This window comes from Narcine bancroftii, chromosome 10 (genome assembly GCF_036971445.1).
Source record: "Narcine bancroftii isolate sNarBan1 chromosome 10, sNarBan1.hap1, whole genome shotgun sequence".
Taxonomy (NCBI): domain Eukaryota; kingdom Metazoa; phylum Chordata; class Chondrichthyes; order Torpediniformes; family Narcinidae; genus Narcine; species Narcine bancroftii.
The window spans coordinates 89,784,553-89,805,562 of record NC_091478.1 but is presented as its reverse complement, the minus strand read 5'-3'; the positions used below and the strand labels follow the sequence as shown (position 1 = coordinate 89,805,562).

The 21,010-nt window shown below is 39.2% G+C and overlaps 1 protein-coding gene and 1 long non-coding RNA gene across 4 annotated transcripts in view; one reads left to right on the top strand and one right to left on the bottom strand.

Moving 5' to 3' along the window:
- LOC138744909 (uncharacterized) overlaps positions 1-20,721 on the bottom strand; it is a 96,458-nt gene extending 75,737 nt beyond the window's left edge. Inside the window, exon 1 of the long non-coding RNA XR_011345861.1 lies at positions 18,686-20,721. This is a non-coding gene — a long non-coding RNA (uncharacterized lncRNA). The remainder of the gene's footprint in view (positions 1-18,685) is intronic.
- Positions 18,368-21,010, top strand: part of tshz3b (teashirt zinc finger homeobox 3b) — a 74,210-nt gene continuing 71,567 nt past the window's right edge. The window contains exons 1-2 of one of the 3 annotated variants that reach the window (XR_011345858.1): positions 18,368-19,549; positions 20,085-20,215. Coding sequence is in view for 2 of the 3 variants with exons in the window: in XM_069901739.1 (XP_069757840.1) it covers positions 19,879-19,958; positions 20,085-20,215 (211 nt within the window). In the remaining variant the exon portion in view is untranslated. Of the gene's footprint in view, positions 19,550-19,849; positions 19,959-20,084; positions 20,216-21,010 lie in introns of those variants that run through there. The other 2 variants (XM_069901740.1, XM_069901739.1) reach the window with 2 other exon arrangements.

Here is a 21,010-nt window from a genome sequence, read left to right as displayed (position 1 = left end):
TTCCATGGGCGCAATGTCACGGTGAAACCTTTCAAGATTACACCAAGATTAGCAGGGAAGAAATCCAAATGAAAATGCAGAAAATGAATTTTCAATTACATGTTGCACTTAATGCTTGAAGCATTAAAAATACAAGAGGGAAATCACAAAAATAGGGTATATCTAAAAAAAACAGTAAGTGATAAGAAATTTTAAGGTGATTTTCATGATCATCAGCCCAAAATTCATAAACTACACCCAGAATCATTCAGAAATCAAAATCTTCATTGCCCAGTGTTAATGACTACATCCCTCCATGTTTCAACCAGTGGAGTAATCCCTCAGAAAGACAAGCACAGCAGACATCAAGATGGGTTTGGAAAGTAGAAGACACAAATTTCTTGTTTATTTTCATTGTGTGATGACATTGTTTAATGGGTTTAATGTATATATGTTGAACGTTGAGTGAGTGGGGAGGGGGTGAAGGAGGGAGGGAAGGGAGGGGGGAAAAGGGGAGAAAATGACACTGTGTATATTCAAGAGGGAAATGTTTGTGTGTATTTTGGTCAGTATGGTTCACGAGTGAAAAATAAAAAATCTAATAAAAAAGATGGGTTTGGCAGTTGTGTCTCATTGATGAATTAGTCTCAATGTGTTATTATCAAATGGACCCACCTGACACTTGGGCAGTGCGACTGACCCCATACAATGCATAGTAGTTTCCCAAAACATTCCCTTGAGAACATAAAGGTTCTGAAAACCATTACTATGATTATACACATTGTCACAGCAAATGCCCAAATCAGGCCAGGATAAACTGTTTGAAAAATCGTAAATATCTCCATTTATTTCCATTACATTTACAGATCTCGGCTGTTGGTTGAGTTATTCATTAATGTTGCAGTTTGCATTCTGCATTTTAAAACAGTTAAAGTATGCTGTCCAATTACAAACACAACTGTGATATTCTATTTTGCTTCTGTAAGTAAGAATGTTTTTTTTTTCAAGCTTAACAACCAAATCAGCAAATGAATAATTTAATTGGCTTTGGAGTTTTTCAAGACAAATTTAGTGGTGATGTTATATTCCTGCATTTGTGAGTTCTTTTTTGGCCAGTATTGGATCATTTCAGGAACTGATATTGTACTAAACTCTGACCCTGAGAGTGTAACAAATGAACCCATTATGTGCAGGCGTTAAATGGTACTTGAAATGTGCCTGGTTTTCAGGTGCAATAGTGCTATTATAAGTTCCTTTGACAGGCTGTGTAATTTAAAGAGGAAATACATAGTACAAATTTCTTTGACACTGCAGTATCCCTCAGAACACATTATGGTCAGGAGTAACAACTTCCCTGAGCTAGAAATAGATTGAGGTGTTTTACCAACAAATCTTCTTGGAGGTCTCAGCCTGTGCCATACAGTCCTGCAAGTATGGCTTCTGTCAAAGACGTCTCATTTTGCCCCTAATTATATTTGGCACACCTTTATATAAAGATTTAGAAAATGTCATTGTACCAAGTTCAGAACAAAACAATTAAAAATGATTTTAAGGAGAAAGGGCGTAATAGCATGAAACAAATAAATATTAAACATCATGTTGTCCTTTATTTGGGGTCAAGATAGTAATTATGTTGGGCAATTCAGTAATAACTTTATGGAAATTCCTACTGGTATTAGGTATATTCAGTTAATGGTTGCACTTATTCAATATGTACATCATCTGAAAGTAAACTTAAAAGCAGTCAAACACTGCAATGGGCGACCATGAGCCTCGATTAGATTATCAGGACCTCAGACATATACCTCAAGTGAATCACTGGGGGATAGATTCACAACCACAAGCAAACTATCGAAGACCACAGCAGAGTTATCATTGGTGAAAATAAAAACTGTGCACATCAACTAATCATCTTAACAACCATCTCAATCCAATAAAACCTTAATAAGAAAGAAAAGTCTGTAATTATGGCTATCTCAGCACTAACTCATACCACATAGAACAGATCAATGTGCATGCCAAATTAAAACAGAAAAAAACTGGAAATACCACGGAAACATTTGTTGATAAAGAAACAGTTAACACTTCAAGTCAATGATCTTTCATGTTGTCCAATAGTGAAACCATAGTCACATATTGTGATATAAGCAAGTCATTTTGGATTTGTTTCTTCAAACTCTTGAATTGCATCAAGAACGGAAGAGCCAGATCAGGTAAAACAGGTCATAAAACTGTTTTATTTACGACTAAGTATACATTCAGAGAAAATGTTATTACCTGCTCCCAGTTTATTTTCATTTGAGTGGGGCTGTAGCTTTAAAAGAACAAATCAAACTGCAAACCTGGACAGGTTGGGACAGAGTGTATTCATTTTTGCTACTTCTGAAGAGGAAGGAAGTGTGCCAGGAGCACGGGTGCAGAGACCATGCGGCCAACATATTAAATAAACTGTACACTGATGGATCAAGGGGTATTTTAAGGAAGCAGCACTGAAGCAACAGTTTGTTGAGATATACTGTACTAAAGTGGTTGCATGTGGCCAAAAGAAAGGTCACTTTTGAAGGGAACTGTTAAACTCCACCATGACTAAAGAAAAGGTCACTTGTGAACGCCACTTGCTTAGTCTCCCCTACTACAAGAAAAGGCGAGTTTTGACTACCACTTGTCTGAATGGACATTTCTCTGGAAGCATCTCAACAAGGATTTTGGGAGTTTATGAAAGTCTGTCACCCGGTCTCTTCCACCTCATTCATAATCACTTCCTTACATCAATTTAAGAGTCTTCATGTCAACACCAAATTTCTGAGACTGCACTTTGAACTGATGTTCCAGATTTGTACCTGAGATGAAATGGTTTGGGATAATTCCACACTCTCTCTCAGACGCGCGCACACACACACACACACACACACACACACACACACACACACACACACACACACATCAGTGTATTTGCACACAGTTGGGAGTAAAGTTTAGATAAGTTAGATAAGATGTTATATTATTGGTAAATAATAATAAAATATTATTTTTAAATATAACACTACCTTGGCTAATTTCTATAGCTGCTGTCTGAGTACATAATAAAATTGGGGGATCATCCAGCATCACACCAAATTGGGAGCTGGGTGATTGATTAATTTTTAATTTGATTAATTTGAGGGTTTTTTAGACAATTAAAAGGCTTCTATGTGGTATGACAGCAGCAATGGCCATTAATACATTTTTGGGATTGCCCACCTTTGCAGAGTTGCAGGGGGGAAAAGAGTGAATTGTTAAACTGCTGCACAAATGTTGGAAACTGCCATGGTAAAACAATCGATGAAAAAGGCAGAGAACCAGAAAGTTATAGCTGGCAGGGAAGTTTGGAGGGAAAAACACAAAGGCAGTTCAAGTTAGAGACAACTTAAATTTGAGGTCAAGTGAGAGAGAGAAAAAACAGCTTGAGCTAGAATTAGAAAAACTTAGAGATGCAGAGAGGAAAAGGAGATTTGAAAAGAAGGAAGCCAAGAGACAAAGCAAACTTAAGTTAGAAAAACTTTGATTTGAGAATGAAAGAGAGGAGTGAAGGAGATCCACCTTCTGGTACTAACGAGAGGTTTATGACCAATAGGGAGGTGAGGTAGCTCCTCTGTTTGATAAGGCAGAGATTGACAAGTACTTTCAGCATTTTAAAAAAGTAGCTGAAAGTTTAAAATGGCCAAAAGACCAATGGTCCCTCCTGTTACAGAGTGTGATGAAAGGGAAAGGCTTACTCTGCCCTTGCAGCCTGATTAGCGGCATATTATGAGACTGTAAAGGAAGCCATGCTTAAAGTTTATGAATTGGTTCCAGAAGCCTATAGACAAAAATTTAGGAATTTGAGAAATTCAGGGAACCGGACTTATATGGATTTTTCCTATGATAAAGCCGTGTGCTTTGACCAGTGGCGCATATCAATAAATGGAGAGTATGACAGACTAAGAGAGCTGGTGTTAGTTGAAGAAATTAAAAGGTGCATTCCGGATGACATTAAAGCTTATTTAGATGAAAAGAGAGTGGAAACATGGCAGGAACCTTCTAAATTAGTGGATGAATAACCCACAGGATTAAGTGTGTGCCAGGTAGAGCTTTCCAGAGGGTTAAATTTGTGCCAAGTAAAACCTTCCAGAGGGGAAATAAGGAATATCTATGTAAGTTAGAAAACAAATTGGGAAATGACCTTGCAGAGGGTAAAGTTGTCCCTGCGGTGAGGTTGACTACCAACTCAGTCATTGATTAAACCAAAACAGATTCAGATATATAATCCAGCCTGTGCAGTGGTGTGAGCTATGTCTAAAAAGAAGCTTGCCAATGCAGACGTTTGGACCAGAGTTCTGGTGTTAAATCTGAGAGTTAGGATTTGTCATCCTGAAAAGAGTTTATAGCAAGGCAGAACAGAGATCCTGATCTTGCTGAGGTGAGCGATAAGGCTCTCTCTGAAGAGGAAATTAAGAAAATGCTAGTTGGATATTATTTTAAGGAAAAGGTGCTAATGAGGAAGTGAAGACCTCTTGATATGAAGAATGGGCAGTTGTTCACCAGGTTGTGGTTTCCAAAGCTTATAGGGATAAAATTTTAATCTTGGCCCATATTACTGTCTTCAATTCAAAGGCAAATTTTATCTTTTACATCATTATTAGCCAGACATGCAGTTTTGATTAAATAGAAAGATAACATTCCACCTACACATGCACAATGGCTAAGGGATATTATGTCTTGTTTAACTCCAGAAAATATTAGATACATTATCAAGGATTCAACTGTTAAGTTCCAAAAGACATGGGGCCCATTTATGGGTTATTATCATATGATTTAGTTTTGTTCTGGAATTTTGCTGCTGTGCTGTCCTTCTCCATATTGGTGTCACTTGATTCCTACATGTCAACTTTCAACCTTACTTAGAGGATGGAATTTTGAAATTTTTCTTTTTGGTTTTTGTTGTTGTTAAATCATATTTATTTGTTATAATTGTGCTCTGTGCTCTAGAATTGCTTATTATGAGAATATTGCATAATGCTTTAATTTTTTTTCTGAATCTTGTAGCACATTGTATAATTGGACTATACAATTGTTTATACTGTAAAACATTAATAAATTTATTTTAAAAAGAAAGAGTCTTTGTGACAACATTGGATTTCTGAGAATGAACTTTGAACTGACATTCCAGAATTGGGCCTGAGCTGTAATGGTTTGGGGTAGTTGCACACACACACACACACACACACACACACACACACACACACACACACACACAAACACACACACACACACACACACACACACACACACACACCAGTATATTTGCACATAGTTTGAAGTTAAGTTTAGATAAGTTAGATTAGGTGTTTTATTATTGGTAATTAATAGAAATATTATTTTAAAATGGAACACTCTTGGCTAATTTATATTGCTGCTGTCTGAGTATGTAACAATGTCAAGATCTCCCAACTAATTGTATAAGTGCAACTTGTCTTTACAAACTAATTCAAACTTGCAATGTTTCCCTATATTAATGGTTACCTCATTTGCCTTGCACGATTATCTTCTTGTGTATCTTCTGAGTCATGCAATGAATTGCTCTTGCAATTTCCTATTTGAAATCAACTCAAGGTAGTCTTCAAAGAGTCCTGCCCATGTTGCTCCCTCCGTTTTCATCTCACATCATCAAAATCTGAGCAAAAATGGCTTTCAGAAGGACTTTCCAACAGGAATGTAGTGTTTTACAATTTCTAAAGATAAGCAATTGCTTAACATTTACATAAGGAAATAATATAAAAATATTTCATAATCATTTATCCTCCCATCATATAAATGCCTTCAAAAAATATAAATATTTGCTTGTTCTATTTAGAAGAATAGTCAGAAATTGAAATATGATCAGGCATTACAACTGATAAACATAATATTGCAGAAAACTGCTACGAGACAAAAAATAACTTTTTGACTCAGCAAGTGGTTGGCATTTGGGATGTGTCGCCAAGAGTAGTAATTGAGGCCCATTCAATTATAACCTTCAAAAGCAGCTGGATAAATACTGTATCTAAAAGGAACACAATGGGTTGCGCTAAAGGAAAGAGTTTGGAGAATGGTACCAGTTGGATTGCTCTTACAACCCTTCTTCCATATTCTAACCAATCTGTGCTTTCTGTGCTACAAGAAAATGTCCCTCTTCTTGCTGTAACAAAATCATAAATCTATTTCTACAATTTATCAATACATAACAATGCACTTACTAAATCTTCTACTGCTGTTTTAAAACACTGGGGGATTTTGCTGCTTCTCCAGACAATCTTTTCACATTCTCTCTTGCTCAAAACTCATGAGGGAGGCAGTTTTCATTTCTTTATTTTTCTGCCACCAATCTACTGTCCCTTAACAACTAATGGGATCTCAAATCTGTGCATTTCCATTTTTTTGGGAATGTTTGAAATTGTCCTAATTTTACACCTCTGATAATGGTCTGTTCCATAAGGTAATATTTTTGCATGAAACAAAATACTTTATATTATCTTCACATTCTCAGTTAATAATTATATGCCTTGGTCATCTTCCTTGTACTTCCGTAATTCTACACAACCATATGATTCCCTTTAAGATTATTCTGTTGATAATTTTCCTCCAACAAAATTGAATAGAGATGGTCCAAATTAAAGATTCTGACAGATCACATTCATTTGGCCCAATTTGATATTTTCTGATTACAATCTGAATAGATGGAACATTATTTCAGACTTTTGTGTAGAGGTGAATAATTTATACAAGTGAAGATTGATTATTATGCACTTTTAATTTGCTGATGTTTAATCCTTACACTATCTTTGCCACACACTAAATCAGTGGTTCTCAACCTTCTTTCCACTCACATCCCACTTTAAGCAATCCCTATGCCATGGTGCTCTCTAATTAGTAAGGAATGGCTTAAGATGGGATGTGAGTGGGAAGGGAAGGTTGAGAACCACTGCTCTACACCCAATTGCCATTGAAATATTTTGCTTGAGAAAAATTGTTATTGGCCCATTTCGTTTGGAGTTATGAAACTGTGCATGTAATGAGTCAAGTAGGTACAATTAAAATAGTGGTTTTCACACTTTTTCTTTCCACCCACATACCACCTCAAGCAATCCTTAACTAATCACAGAGCACCTATGACGTATGGAATACTTAAAGTGGTATGTGAGTGGAAAGAAAAAGGTTGAGAACCACTGCACTAAATAAAAACATCCTTTCCAGCACAGAGTTTGGAAATTTTGGAAGGAAATTTAAAGTGAGTCGAAGTGGGTAGATTACCCTATTGAATCAATGCTCTCCATGGTACATATTCTCCTGGGCTATTTTCTTAAAATGTATACATTTTACGATTTTTCAAAGAATGTAGACTGGAGAATGGCAGAAATATCACTTCCCTTGAAAATAGACTCCCGAGTACTCGCCAGTACACAAATAACCAAACAAAAGATGGAAAAAAATCTACACTGAGAAAAGGGACCAGCACCATGATTTTTTTTTCACAAGTAAAGCATTGATAAGTTTGTATGCATCAAGTAACTCCCCAAATAACCATTCAGTAATAAGGAACTATTATCTTCTACTTTCTGAGTTTTAATATAATATACCATATGTATAACATATAATTGATACTTCATTTAAATATTGTGCAATGCAATTTTGTAAAATGGTTTACAGATACTGAACTGCAAAACCGAAATAGTTAGATAGTGCATCAATCATTTTAAAGTATTGCAAATGTAATTTTAAAAGGCATCATGTTCCAAATCTCAGTTGAAAGACGAGTCATAAATTCCACAAAGACAGTTACACTGGAGCAACTAGCTCCATAATCTGGAGAATGTTTTAATATTCTGCAAGATGATTGTGTAAGAATACTCAGTTGGAATAAATTCTGGATATTGTTGTTAATAGGAAGCCAATCTTGGCACCTGCACCAATAATAATAGACGTATTTCCAGAAAGAAAGTTCCAAGTAATGCTAAGTAATGATTTGGCAGAATCATAGTTCAGCAGAGACTAGATGGGCTAAAAGGCCTGTTTCTGTGCTGTACTGTTCTCCAGTAAGTAGAAAAGCAGGTATTATGTATTTTTCAAGCAAACATTTTAATTTTGATGTTATGACTAGATAATGCTTGTACATGGCTTTTTTAGATACTGTATATGTACATACATTTTCCAATGGAGATTCATTTCAATTAATTATTCTTTAAGTTTGGACATTTGAATTTAAAGTTCTTTAATCGACAAGAAAGGTATATGAATGATTCTTATTTCTTTCTTGTCGATGGTGAAAGGGTGTGAAAAGGAGTGAGCTTCTGGGCAGGATTATACGTTGCTGAAAGGGACATGAGTATGAAGAAGGATGAAGCTGAGAGGGAGGAAGAGTGAGGAGTGAAGAGTGGAGAGTGAAGAGTGGAGAGTGAAGAGTGGAGAGTGAAGAGTGGAGAGTGAAGAGTGGAGAGTGAAGCGTGAGGAGTGAAGCGTGAGGAGTGAAGCGTGAGGAGTGAAGCGTGAGGAGTGAAGAGTGGAGAGTGAGGAGTGGAGAGTGAAGAGTGGAGAGTTTAAGAGTGGAGAGTGGAGAGTGAAGAGTGGAGAGTGAAGAGTGGAGAGTGAAGAGTGGAGAGTGAGGAGTGAGGAGTGGAGAGTGGAGAGTGAAGAGTGGAGAGTGAAGAGTGAGGAGTGAAGCGTGAGGAGTGAAGCGTGAGGAGTGAAGCGTGAGGAGTGAAGCGTGAGGAGTGAAGAGTGGAGAGTGAGGAGTGAAGAGTGAGGAGTGAAGAGTGGAGAGTTTAAGAGTGGAGAGTGGAGAGTGGAGAGTGGAGAGTGGAGAGTTAAGAGTGAAGAGTGAAAAGTGGAGAGTGAAGAGTGAGGAGTGAGGAGTGAGGAGTGAGGAGTGAAGGGTGTGGAACCATGGGAAATAGTGCTGAGTCTAAGAGTGACATGGAGGGGAATTAAAAGCAGAGGGAAATTTCAGAGAAGCAATTAGGGGAGAGGGACGGGGGGTCGTATTAGGCGAGGGGAGTGAAGAAAAGAAGGAATTAGGCTTGATGAGCTAGGAAGTTATGGATAAGAAGATTGTGTGTGTGTGTGTGTGTGTGTGTGTGTGTGTGTGTGTGTGTGTGTGTGTGTGTGTGTGTGTGTGTGTGTGTGTGTGTGTGTGTGTGTGTGAGAGAGAGAGAAAGAGTTTGCACCAGAGGGGGCAGTCTCATCAACTTGGACCAACTTGTTGTTGATCTAAGATCATACTTAGTCAAGTTGTTGCGTGCCACAGCTGCCTGGTGTTGAAACAATCCACACACAGGTACCTTTCACCTCTCAAACTGAGGTGGAAGCAAGTCATCCTTGAATTAAAGAAGCAGCCAAAGGCAAAGAGCATGAAATTGACACTGACTCCCTATGTAGAATCATTTTTAGTGTATGTCTCCAAGTTCAAAAAAACTTCTGGTCTAGTACATTTCAAAAATATTGTCCATTAAATCATCATATCCTTTCAGAACATTTCTATGATAAAACAGGAAGCTGTCATGACTTAAAAAATGTACCAGGGGTACAGGTTAATTGGGGGTAAATTGGGCAGTACGGACTCATGGGCTGAAATGGCCTGTTACTGTGCTGTATGTCTAAATAATTTTTTTTTAAATTGAGATAATGTCAGTTATTAATCAAGCAATCTAAAAACACAGCTGTGGAGTTTATTGTAAACTTTCTTTTTTCTTTTCCAATCTTTTTATTATTATTATAATTTATAAACACATACAGTTCAAAGAGATATGAAAAATACATAGTAAATAACTTTAAACTCTTTTCCCTTCCTAATTTTCTCATCTCAATCATGAATTCTTAATTCATGATTCCGCACTTCTGAGGTGGCTAGCTTTCAGGACTTGGTCCATAACTGAGCCTAGACAGCAAAGATTATTTATCCTTGCAAGTCGGCTGAACTTGTTCCTGTTCTGGTCTGACCTCTCTCCTTACATTATTTACAATCTTGTTCAGCAACTCTGTGTACCAAATGTGATGGCCCCAGAAACAAGCGCAGGGATTGCATGAGGTGATTAACCTGTACTGATTTAGTGTAATGCAGGCACCAGAGTGATCTTGTCTTGCTAATTATAATGACTGCATCATCCAGTCAGTGTTACCCATGGTGTGGCCTGGATTGCTGGGATCAGCAAGTGGACAATACCATCAATTGCCAGTGTCAGTTAAAGTTACACTTTCCTGCTTAAAGCTACCCTTCACCTTCTGACAGAGGGGCTTCTGCAAGTGCTGGTGAGCATTCCACAGATGAAGATGACTCAGCAGAAAGTGAGCAATGGCTTATCACCCTCAAATATTAAAACCCTTCTCACCCTCCAACATCTTTTGAATCTTCAATTAATGACTGGTCCCTTTAAATAATACCTGGCTTTCCTGCTGCTACATACTTGTTCAGATCTGATTGTTTACAAAAAGATGTTAACTGGAGTTCCAAGTGCTGGTGACAAATCGCCAATATATGTGATTTGATGTCACCATCAGTTCACAATCAATGAGGTGTTCAGAATAACAGTCTCAACTTTTACTGAAATGCTTTCCTCTATAAGCATGCTTGTGTATGATTGATGCCATATTGATATCCACATAACAACCAAGATGCCCAAGTACCAGTCTGAATTTTCAGTGCCTGTATTTTCAAGATACTAGGGCCAATTCTCATATTGGCAAAACAGCTGATATCAGCGACCTCCACATTTGCCAGGTCCTATCTGAAATGTGAGAGTCTTATTCCTAAGAAGACTGAATTCCCGATTAAACTACTGGGGATAGCTATAAAATTCAAGCGTTCATCGAAAATGATGAGCTTTAACTATGAATAACTGAATTCATAATTAATAGAAATTTATCTCGGTATACTTTTAGAATCGTTTCTCGTATACCAGACCTCTGTTAATTTCTATTGCTACATCTAATGCAGTGTGAAGATAAACTGTTTATTATGTCATACGGATCTGGACAATGCTGAGATATAACAAAAGGATGAATATATTTCATATGTGTTCTTCTTGCAAATATATGACTAGAACTGACATTCAATAATACAGTGAATATAGAATTGTAATTTACATTTATATTTGATCTTGATTGATTAGGAAAAGAATAGTGTTTGTCTTTATCAGTTACTTTAATGCAAAATTGAGTTAAAGTGTCTACAGACAAGATGTGCAAAGTATTCTTGTACAAATTAGGCAAGATAGTTCTGCTACACATTCCTGTTTACCAATATACATGATATCAAATACATTAGGTGATTTGATCCTGCATAAATATTTACACAGAGCTGTATCAAACTGCTTCTGAATACTAGGTTCACAACACTAGGTCATGGAATAGTCTAAACTATTGTATCCTTGAGCCCAACCTAAAGATAATGAATCTGCACACTTGGACAAAAAAACCCAGAATTTTGCCACATACCAACCCACAAAACAAACACAAATCTTGACAAGTTTAACAAACTTGCAAGCTAACTAAATTTCAATTTCAATCATATACTAACCACAACCATGGTAAAATATGTAAAGTAAAAATATGCGAATCTAGCCTTGAAACTTTGGATCCTTGCAGTGAGATATCTTTGTCACTCTGAGATTCCAGTTTCTCTGAAAAAGCCAATGAATGTGGACCAATCACCAACAACGTTCAACTGTTTACCACTGGTGTCATAAAGACCTCTAGGCATATTATAAAATGGTTCCTTTTGCAGTTCACTGAAACGTCTACACTGACTGTTGCTGCAGACATGGAAACAAGTACAATTATAACAGTATGAGTACTGTTATAAAATCTCAACAATTTTATGATGGTTTTGCATTATTCCTTTACAATATGTGTCTTAGCAGGGAATTCAGTAATTTGCAATGCTCCTCTGTATTACTAAAATCAGTAATGTCACCTGCTGGAAATAAAATGACCCCAAAGCAAAAAGAAAACACAACAGCAGCCAACATTTGAATTTTTAAGGGCAGCGTACCATTCTGTCTACACTCTGAAATACAGTGTTCTTTAGGGTGTCAAAAAAAAGTAATCAATTGCTGCACAAATTCCTCTAATTTCTACAACATTTAGCTCACATGAACCTCTGGGAAAATGCAAAATTCAATGATTAATTTAAAGAGCATATTTAGCGCCACATTTGTCCAGGGTGTACATGCATACATCATGGTTGAATGTGAATTGACACGAGGCAATAATCATGATCATTCATATCAGTTTGAACAATTGGTATTTAATGTTTAATGAGAAGAAACAACCAATTGACATGAAGCTTGAAAAAAACACTTTCAACAAGGCCGAAGGTTTTCACCTTCTCTAAATTGTAGAGAGAACCACAAAATAATGTAATTTAGTGTAGCCAATCTCTTGAACTACTGAATGATTTAAAATTACTAATGTCCATTAAATCATATTATTTTAAATACAGCACACTGATTGAATGAAAACTAAAATATCAAATTTGGTTGATGCAGTTAATCTTGAGGAGGTGCATCCTTAGACAAGAGCAGTGCGTGCTGCTATCAAACTAACATTCTCAGTGGTTAGACAACATTCCCTACTTTAACCTGGATTCTGGATATTAAAGAAACTGACTAATGCTCTCATATGTCAAGAAATCCTCTGCATCACTTACATTGAGAATAAAAAAAATGTCCATATTCTACAAGAACCCTACGAATTTGTTGAACAAAATGCGAGTATTCCACCGTCTTAATTTGATCATGTTTTGGGTAAGCTAAAAAAAAAATTACTAAACATACTTATGTCACTCGTCTACTCATGTAAGTACAGGAAGCAATGCAAATGATCATAGTTAGACTATATTTCATATATTTTGTTTTAAAATATTTTTTGTTCATTCATATCTTCCATGTTCCCAAACTATATCCATCCATTACCAATGAGAGATCCAGTTGCATCAATCATGAAACAAAAACAATTGATCACCCAACGAATCACATTTTGAACATAATTCATTAATTCAGTTGTTAATATTCACACAGCAGCAATAGTGGATCTAAATCTCTGAGAATAAAAATGTGTAAGTATTATTAACTTCAATAACATAAACAGTACTTTAAATCCAATAACCTTGATAATTTGACTTTGGAAAAATTAATTGGATTAATGAAGAATGATTATTGGTATCCAAAGTGTTCAGTTAAAGTGTTCAGCTATTTCTTAGGATTCTGAAGTGTACAATTATGCAACTTGTATTTTAAAATATTGGCCACAAAACCAACTTTTTAAAGCAAAAATAATGTTAGTTAGACTTAGATTGTATGTTGCCTACACCTAGTAATAAATCTCATTTATTATGCAACAAAGATGTGACAGGACTAAATGGTGTATTTGCTTAATTGTAGCTTTAGCAAAGTTATTGATTGCCTTGTTAATTGTAGTATTATTTTTAGTTTGAGAAATAATTATCCAATCTGAATTTATAAGGGCTCTCTTCCAGGGTGGAAGTCATATTTTATCTTAAAAATAAATGTTCTCATTGTCCAAAACACTTTGATAGAGAAGCAAGCAATATATTAAAAAAAATCAGGGATGGGGTGGGGATGGTTCTGAATTTAGTTTTTCATTGATTCACTGGGCAAGTTACATTATTTCTGAAAGTGCGTTATCAACTATTGGTCCCTCGACAACTACGGATGTTTGCAAGAACAGTCCATTCCTATAAACTGAAAATAGTTTGCCAGAAAAATTACTTCTCCGGTGTTAGCGCAACAGCATACAGGTATTGACAATCATGAGGATTTTGTGTCATTTAGTTATCTGATATTTGCAACTACCCAGGAGACTATGATAGATGGGGTTAGGTTAGTGTGAAATTTCCAACATAGACCCATGAAATATTCCCTTACTATTTACCGTCTTTAAGCCTCTGCGATCTTACACTTCAATAAGAATTTTTTTGTGATTTGAGAGTAAAATTTATACTCTCACTGGGAATAAGAGAAAATTGTAAACAATGTTATTCTTACTGCAATGAGAAAGAAAGTCATACTAATACCTTTCTTCTTTCCAATGTGCAAAATGACAATATTGTATTCATCAAGAGTTAAAGAATTATTTGAAATAGGAGCAATGATACTGAGGTCCTAGGATATCTCTGAGTAAGGTACAAAGACACGATGAGCATGTCCGTAATCCTAAATAATGGTGCTTCTCCATATATTCCTCTTCAATTCTACATTTTTGATCAAGCTTTTGTTCACCCAGCCAAAGTTCATTTTTTGGTCTGATGCTGCAGCATCAAGAGACATTTCATATCCTACCCACAAGTACATTATGGAACTGTAATTTGTTCCCTATTACTTGTATCGAGCTACAGAGTTTTATCATCAGTCAGATTGATAAAAAGTGCTGCTTCCTTATGCATTTGTCCTTTCTGACTAATATTGGTTTACAACGATACTGCAATAAATTTCTGTGATCACACACTGGCTCTTTACCCTGGAAAATCATAGATAATTGATATATTAACTTGAATAATAATTTCCCCTTGTGCTTAAATGAAGCAACTAATGCTCTGCAGGAGCACCTACTCGAATGTAAGTGGTAAGTTGATAACTCGACAGCAGTTGATATGAATGTTGAGAAGGTTAACTGCTGACAGCTGAGGCAACCATCACAATAAATGTATTTATCATTAACACTGATGAGAATCAATATGGCAAATCATTCTGGTCCTGGGTTTAGATTATTTTTATTTAGATTTGATAAGCATAAATTCCTTTGGATTCTCAGAGCTAAGTTTTTAGGATCTTGTTACAGTCTTTTCAGTCTATTGCAGGAGGCTTTCAGTTCACTCATCCTGGTGCTCACCTATCTCTCAGATATGAAGTGGTGGAAAACATTCACAGGGTAGTTTGCTGTATACAAAATAGAAACTTCAGGGAAGAGAGAATTTGAAGAATTGATGAAAGCCATAAATTAAATGGAAAGTGTTACTTAAAACAAAAACGACGTGAGTCAACTATTGGCCCCTCGACAACTACGGATGTTTGCAAGAACAGCCCATTCCTATAAACTGAAAATAGTTTGCCAGAAAAATTACTTCTCCGGTGTTAGCGCAACAGCATGAGCCTGGTAAACTTTCTGGAAGAGCAGTTCATTACAATCATTTCTACACGTATAGCTTTTGCTATTGTAAATTGCTATTGTAAATCAGCTTCCCATGTTGGACATGGAGCCATGTATTTGCACTTTAAATAGCAAGAAGCAGTGAAGAAAAAAATATACAAGACATCTGAAAGGACTTAAAACATTCAGCCAAACAAGATAAATAGTATGTCAGCCCGTTGCTTTAGAAAAAACTATTTTACAAATGATGCTGCGGCCGGTCGTTTTACCAGCACCTTTGTGCATTTCAGGGGGAAAATGTAACCTTGTTTCGGGACCAAAGGCGTCAGTCCGCTGAAGGGTTGGAAGGGGACTACTTTATGAATCAGGTACTTTGCTGTTTCAATGAATATTCAGTCAACAGATCTCCCTATTCGTTATCGTTGTTTCCCGTAAACAAACTTGATGTGTTTCTTTTTAAATGACAATGCAGAAAATGAGATTATCTGCCATGACAAAAAAAAATGCGACTGAGTCGAGGAGGCAGACAGCAAGACTTCAAAGAGTTTCCTTTCGCCATGCTACAATTTAGCAATGCCATCTTTGGATCCATCGCTGAATCCAGGTGCTTCTGTTAGGGAGAAGCAGAGCCCAAACTTCGGACGCCGTCCTGACACAGTGTGGCAATAATTAAATGACTGCTGAGAATTAGAAATCCACCATTGCTGCAGTAACTAACCTTAGACATGGCAAGTCGGCACCATGTTTGACCTGGCAAATAGGAAATGAACTGAAAATCCACTTTATCGTACTTAATTCTTCATTCTGCAATGTAGCACTTTTTAAAAGCTCCGAACAGAGATGACGTTAGAACTTTTAAAAGACAGCCCAGTAAGTCTTTAATTTTACTCGTTTGTTTTGATTAACGTGACTTTGACCTCAGTCCGAATCCCTCACCTGATTAAGTCGATGTGCATTAGAGCCATGAAGATTCCTTCGGGGATTAGTTTAATGTGTTAAATCTGTAATTCTACATTCTCTGATCTTTTAAGAATCCCCCCCCCCCACAAAAAAAAACCGAGGCTTTATCTAAAATTCAAAACGCGACCATCAACACAAACTTCACTCCACTGAGCTGCTTGTTGCCTTGACGGGCTTGTATTCACTTCAACTAAAATGGAATTCCTTTACCCCAGGCTCAGCTAATGACCTGCGAATAACATGTGTAACAGGATATGATCTGAGCATGCATTTACCGGATGCATATAAATATAGCCAGCAAGCAGAAAAGACGGCAGACTTCGAAGAACACGGAAACGTGGCACGCGGTTGAAATAAAGGGGGGGGGGGGGGGAAAGCTGATCGGATACAGTGTATATGTGTCAGGTCATCTGAGAGACATCGGGTCATCTCAGAGTGACTTCCAGCAAACTAAAAATCTTTGTACAGTACACACTGAGAGGCTCTCGCCCGGTTCCAGCACAAAAGCCGCTTTGCAAGGAATATCTGCCTGGCAGATTTATTGTTGGGAATCCAGGAACTGCAGAGAACCCGCCCAAATGATTACAATCACGAGTGGAAAGATATTAAACCCACGGCTATCACTCATCTGAGCCATGGCAGGGCAAACGACTCCCAACTGAAGGGCTCTGGAGTCTTCTCCCACACACCCCTTCATACCTTTCGCCCCAGGACGTTTGACTTTTACAGGCCATTGGTACCGTGCCAGGTGCTGTTTATTCCAATAGATTAGAAATATATAAGCATGAATTCAACAGAAGCACAGTCCCCCCCCCAAAAAAAACGAATCAATTTTGAGAGCTGGGACGCGGCAGGAATAATTTAAAAGTTAATTTTAATATCCCATACAGTAAAATCAATTTTTAGTGCTGAATATATAACAGTACATTTTAGCACATGGAGGGGTTTATTGAACGCTGGAACGCAGAACGTATTCTTCCAAAATGGGAAAAAAAAACAGTGGACCACTTTTTATCGAATTTGGGCATGTAATCCACATCGATTACTTTGTGTTGGGGTGACTGTTAATTCGAATACATCAAAACGCTCCAGTAAATAGGTAATTAAAAATGTCACTATAAATGATTCCAATGTGGAGCTATGCAATGCGCAATTTAATGTTTCTGCCATCAGAAGCAAACTGGTTAGGATACATGAAAGTAGAGTAACTGGTAATACAAAACATCCAAGTTAAAATAAACGAAGTTATGGTGATCAAAACAATTAGGGACGGATGAAGTAATATTGTTAACAATAAGTAAACAAACAAGTTGATCAATTTTGCAGAAAGGGCATGAAGTTTATATTCCGCTGTCGCGCTTTATGGATTTTGAAGGGTGACCATTGCAGCAACTAAGAATCCGTGTGGTATAATGTTACAAGGTGTTCATTAAGAAGATACATTGGAACAGAAGATAGATTGATCGCCGACATCATTTATGATTTATTTGAAGGGTTTTTATCCACATTTTGGGGAGGGGCGCCCTGCGAAACCCTCTCACCTTGTTGAGAGATCCGCATTGAATAGACAGGTGTGTTTGACTCCGTTTTTTTCTTGCAATAAATTGTTGCAATCTGCCATTCAAAGCGACACAAAGGGGGGAATCAATGATTAGATCCTAAATATAGTTTGAGCTGAACTTCTCATTTTAATTTCTTATCCATTTTGGAGGAAGTGCATTTAAATACGGATGGGTGCCAGACAGAATACTCGTGACTGAAATAATTTAACTTTATCGACAAGCAAAATCAGAAACTTCCAGCAGTCTGAAATGTTATCGGAAGGGCTCCATTTGAAATTGTCTGGTCATTGTTCGTTGTTCTGAATGGAAGGCGAGTATAAACATGCACGGCGGTGCTCCCAAACTGAAATGCAACCCAGATACTGCACATCTTCGCTGCCTCTCTTTTCTGCTGGGATGCAGTTGTTCCTCCCCCCACCCCATAAAAAAAATCGAGTTACTTCTTGAAGAATCAGTCAAGTCAAGAATTACGAGGGTCAACTCAGGACGTAGTTCAGTATGACCAAAAAATTAGGTGGGATTATTTTGGATCGTGGCTCTGAGTGAAAAGTTCTCCCTTTTCTGTGATAAGGGATGTCAATAACTGGGTGAAATAGCTGATGAAGTTGCTTGTAATCGGGCTGCAGTGATTGCGAGGCTGTTCTGTTGCCGTATTATTGTATTGTGTTGTACTGTATTGTGTTGTGTTGTGTCTAACACGGAGAGATCGTGCCTGATGTGCTCTGGTGTCGTTGTTGGAGGGTGCACACAGCGTGACACTGATGGATGCGCCAATGGTGAGACGGACAGATGTTAGGGCGGATCTAACGGAATGTGCACACGTCTAGATTGGGCTAAAACCATCTCGATTCCGTGAAAGTCACTTAGTCAGCCTGAAAGGCAATCCGGGGAGGATGCAGGTAGCCTCTTTGGCCGGTCGGATCGCTGCCTTTTCCAATCAGATCGGACTGAATGGAGAGAGTCCCCGGGACTGGCGATGAGCTGAGGCTGACCAAATTTGGCAGGAGAAGCAGAATTTGACAACTCACCACTTTTTTTTTTCCCTTCTCTCCCTCGTCAAACCATTCGTCATTTCCAGGAGCACCCACACTTCTTCCAGGGACTCGTCGACTTGCAATCTTCATCCAGCTGAAAGAAGAGACCACTTCAAGCCCTCGACACCCGCTGAGAGTGGAGCGGATTTCGGCGCAGGAACTTGGGGAGAGGGAGAAAAGATGAGGAATAAAACTCGACACATGAAGTTATGACGCAGGAGATTTAAATCTGCCCAGTTTTCAGACACTTGGAATGTTTCCAGGGCTTCAGAGAAGGGGGAAGATTTCTGATCTCACCGTCTAGAGTCAGATCTGCCCTTGGCTCCGGCGCTCAACTCCACTAAGAATTTGCTACTGGCTGCCTGACATCTTTAAAATAGCGTCTGGGACAGAAAGATCGCCCCTGATTTGCTCTGGCTGTTATTAAATACCTATCTGCCAAGAGAGGGAGGGAGGGAGAGAAGTGGACGAGGCAGCCAAGAAACTGTTTGGCGTTCGCTGGCCCATGTTCGCCAAAGCACTTCAACACACTTCCAGCCTGTCCCCTGCTTCTGATGTTCATTTCCGTAAGGGACGCGCAATCGAGCTCCAACCCAATCGATCCCCGTCTAAATGGAGGTTCCTTGAACGCCCCGAGATCTGCCCGCGGACCATCTGATCAGCCGGCGGGTTCCCCCGACCCAGAGCCCCGCCGCTTTGAAGATTGGGCCGGCCGCCCAGGAGGCAAAAGGTGCCGCCGGGGTCTGCGCTCAGCCTGAAAGCCAGGGGAGCAAGGGAGGCGCCGGCAAGCTGGGAATTGCCTCAGAACCCTGCCAGAGAGAGCGAGAGCCACACACCTCGCACAACGGAGCGGCAATTGTGAGTCGATACCCCTGCCAGCTCTCGGAGCACTTTGAAACAATTGGCGGCGGGAGATCAGATGCAAGGAGGGGGGGGGGGGGCGGGGGGGGGGGGGGTGAATCCACCTAACTTCATCATTTTGCATTTGATGTTCTCCCCTCTTCAAGAAAACGTGATCAAAGAGCCGGGAACGTGCGGGGGGGGTTAACAAAAGTGTTTGTGTTTGGGAATCTCCTGGCCGGGCTCTGGACATGCGCTCAAGATGGGGAGGGTGGCTCAGTGGCCGGGCTGACGAGTTGACTGGGTGGGTGGGGGGGGGTTGTTTGCTGGAAGTTGACAGTTAAAGAATGCCGACTTTGGGTGACGCGATGATCTCGTTTTCTTTTGAGCTTGCCTGTTGCAGCCGAGGCGAGAGAGAGAGAGCTGAGTGAGTGACTGTCTGCTCCCCTCTCCTTCCCTCTCTCTCTCTCTCTCTGCCCCCCCCCCCACCCCACCCCGACTTCCTCCTCACTCTTTTTTTCTGAGCCCCTCTTTCTGCCCTGATCCCCGACAGCCCGAAGCCCCGTCGCTGGTTGCATGAAAGCGCCGCCCGGCCGCCGAACCTTGGAAGGAGTTGGGGTGCAGTCGGGCGAACTCCGGCCAGCATGCCGAGGAGGAAGCAGCAAGCGCCCCGGCGCTCATCAGGTACTGGGGTGGGGGGAAGGTGTGTGTCGGGGGGAGGGAGGGGAAAGTAAACCCTGCTCACCCCCACCCCCTCTCTCTTAATTGCAAACCATCCCACTGCAAGAGAAATAAAAGAGGGGGGAGAAAAATCTCATCCTCCAAGCTTGGGTGAACTTGGATCTCCCCCAACCAAGCAAGAGGGGAGGAGCAGAGCTTCACACCACACTTCCCAAAAGGAACAAGTGTTTGCCAGCTGATTGACGGCTGGGGCTCGTCCTGGGCAGACTTGCTGCAAATCCTGCTTCCCCTGTGTCGTGACTGTAGAGTGTCAAGTCCAGTTGGAGCTGACCCCACCGCCGCCGCCTCAGTGTGTGTTAGACAGGGAACGAGGAAGCTTCACCGCCAACAATGGGCTTGTGCAATAGAACTGGTTTTTTGGAGACAATTGCCATCCTTGATTTGATGCCTGATTGATTGCCTGTCATCTGGCGTGCTTTGATCTATTCATTCCCGATAAACATCAATAAATCACTCACCATAGCAACGCACATGCCCATGACGTAACACCTGCCCTGTCATCTAGCTGTCAAACCACTTCATTTCTTTTATTTCCCTTCCCCCCCCTTTTTTTTTAAAAAAAGACTGTTGGACATGATTTCTTTTTTAAAAAAAAGAAGAGGAGGGGAGTGGGGGAAAAGATGTTGACACAAACTTCAAGGCATGTCTTCTAAGAGAGGGAAGAATAGGACTGTTCTATCAAAATGACCCGTCAAAACGACTTTGTTTCATATTTGATTTAATTGTCTCTCTCCTGAC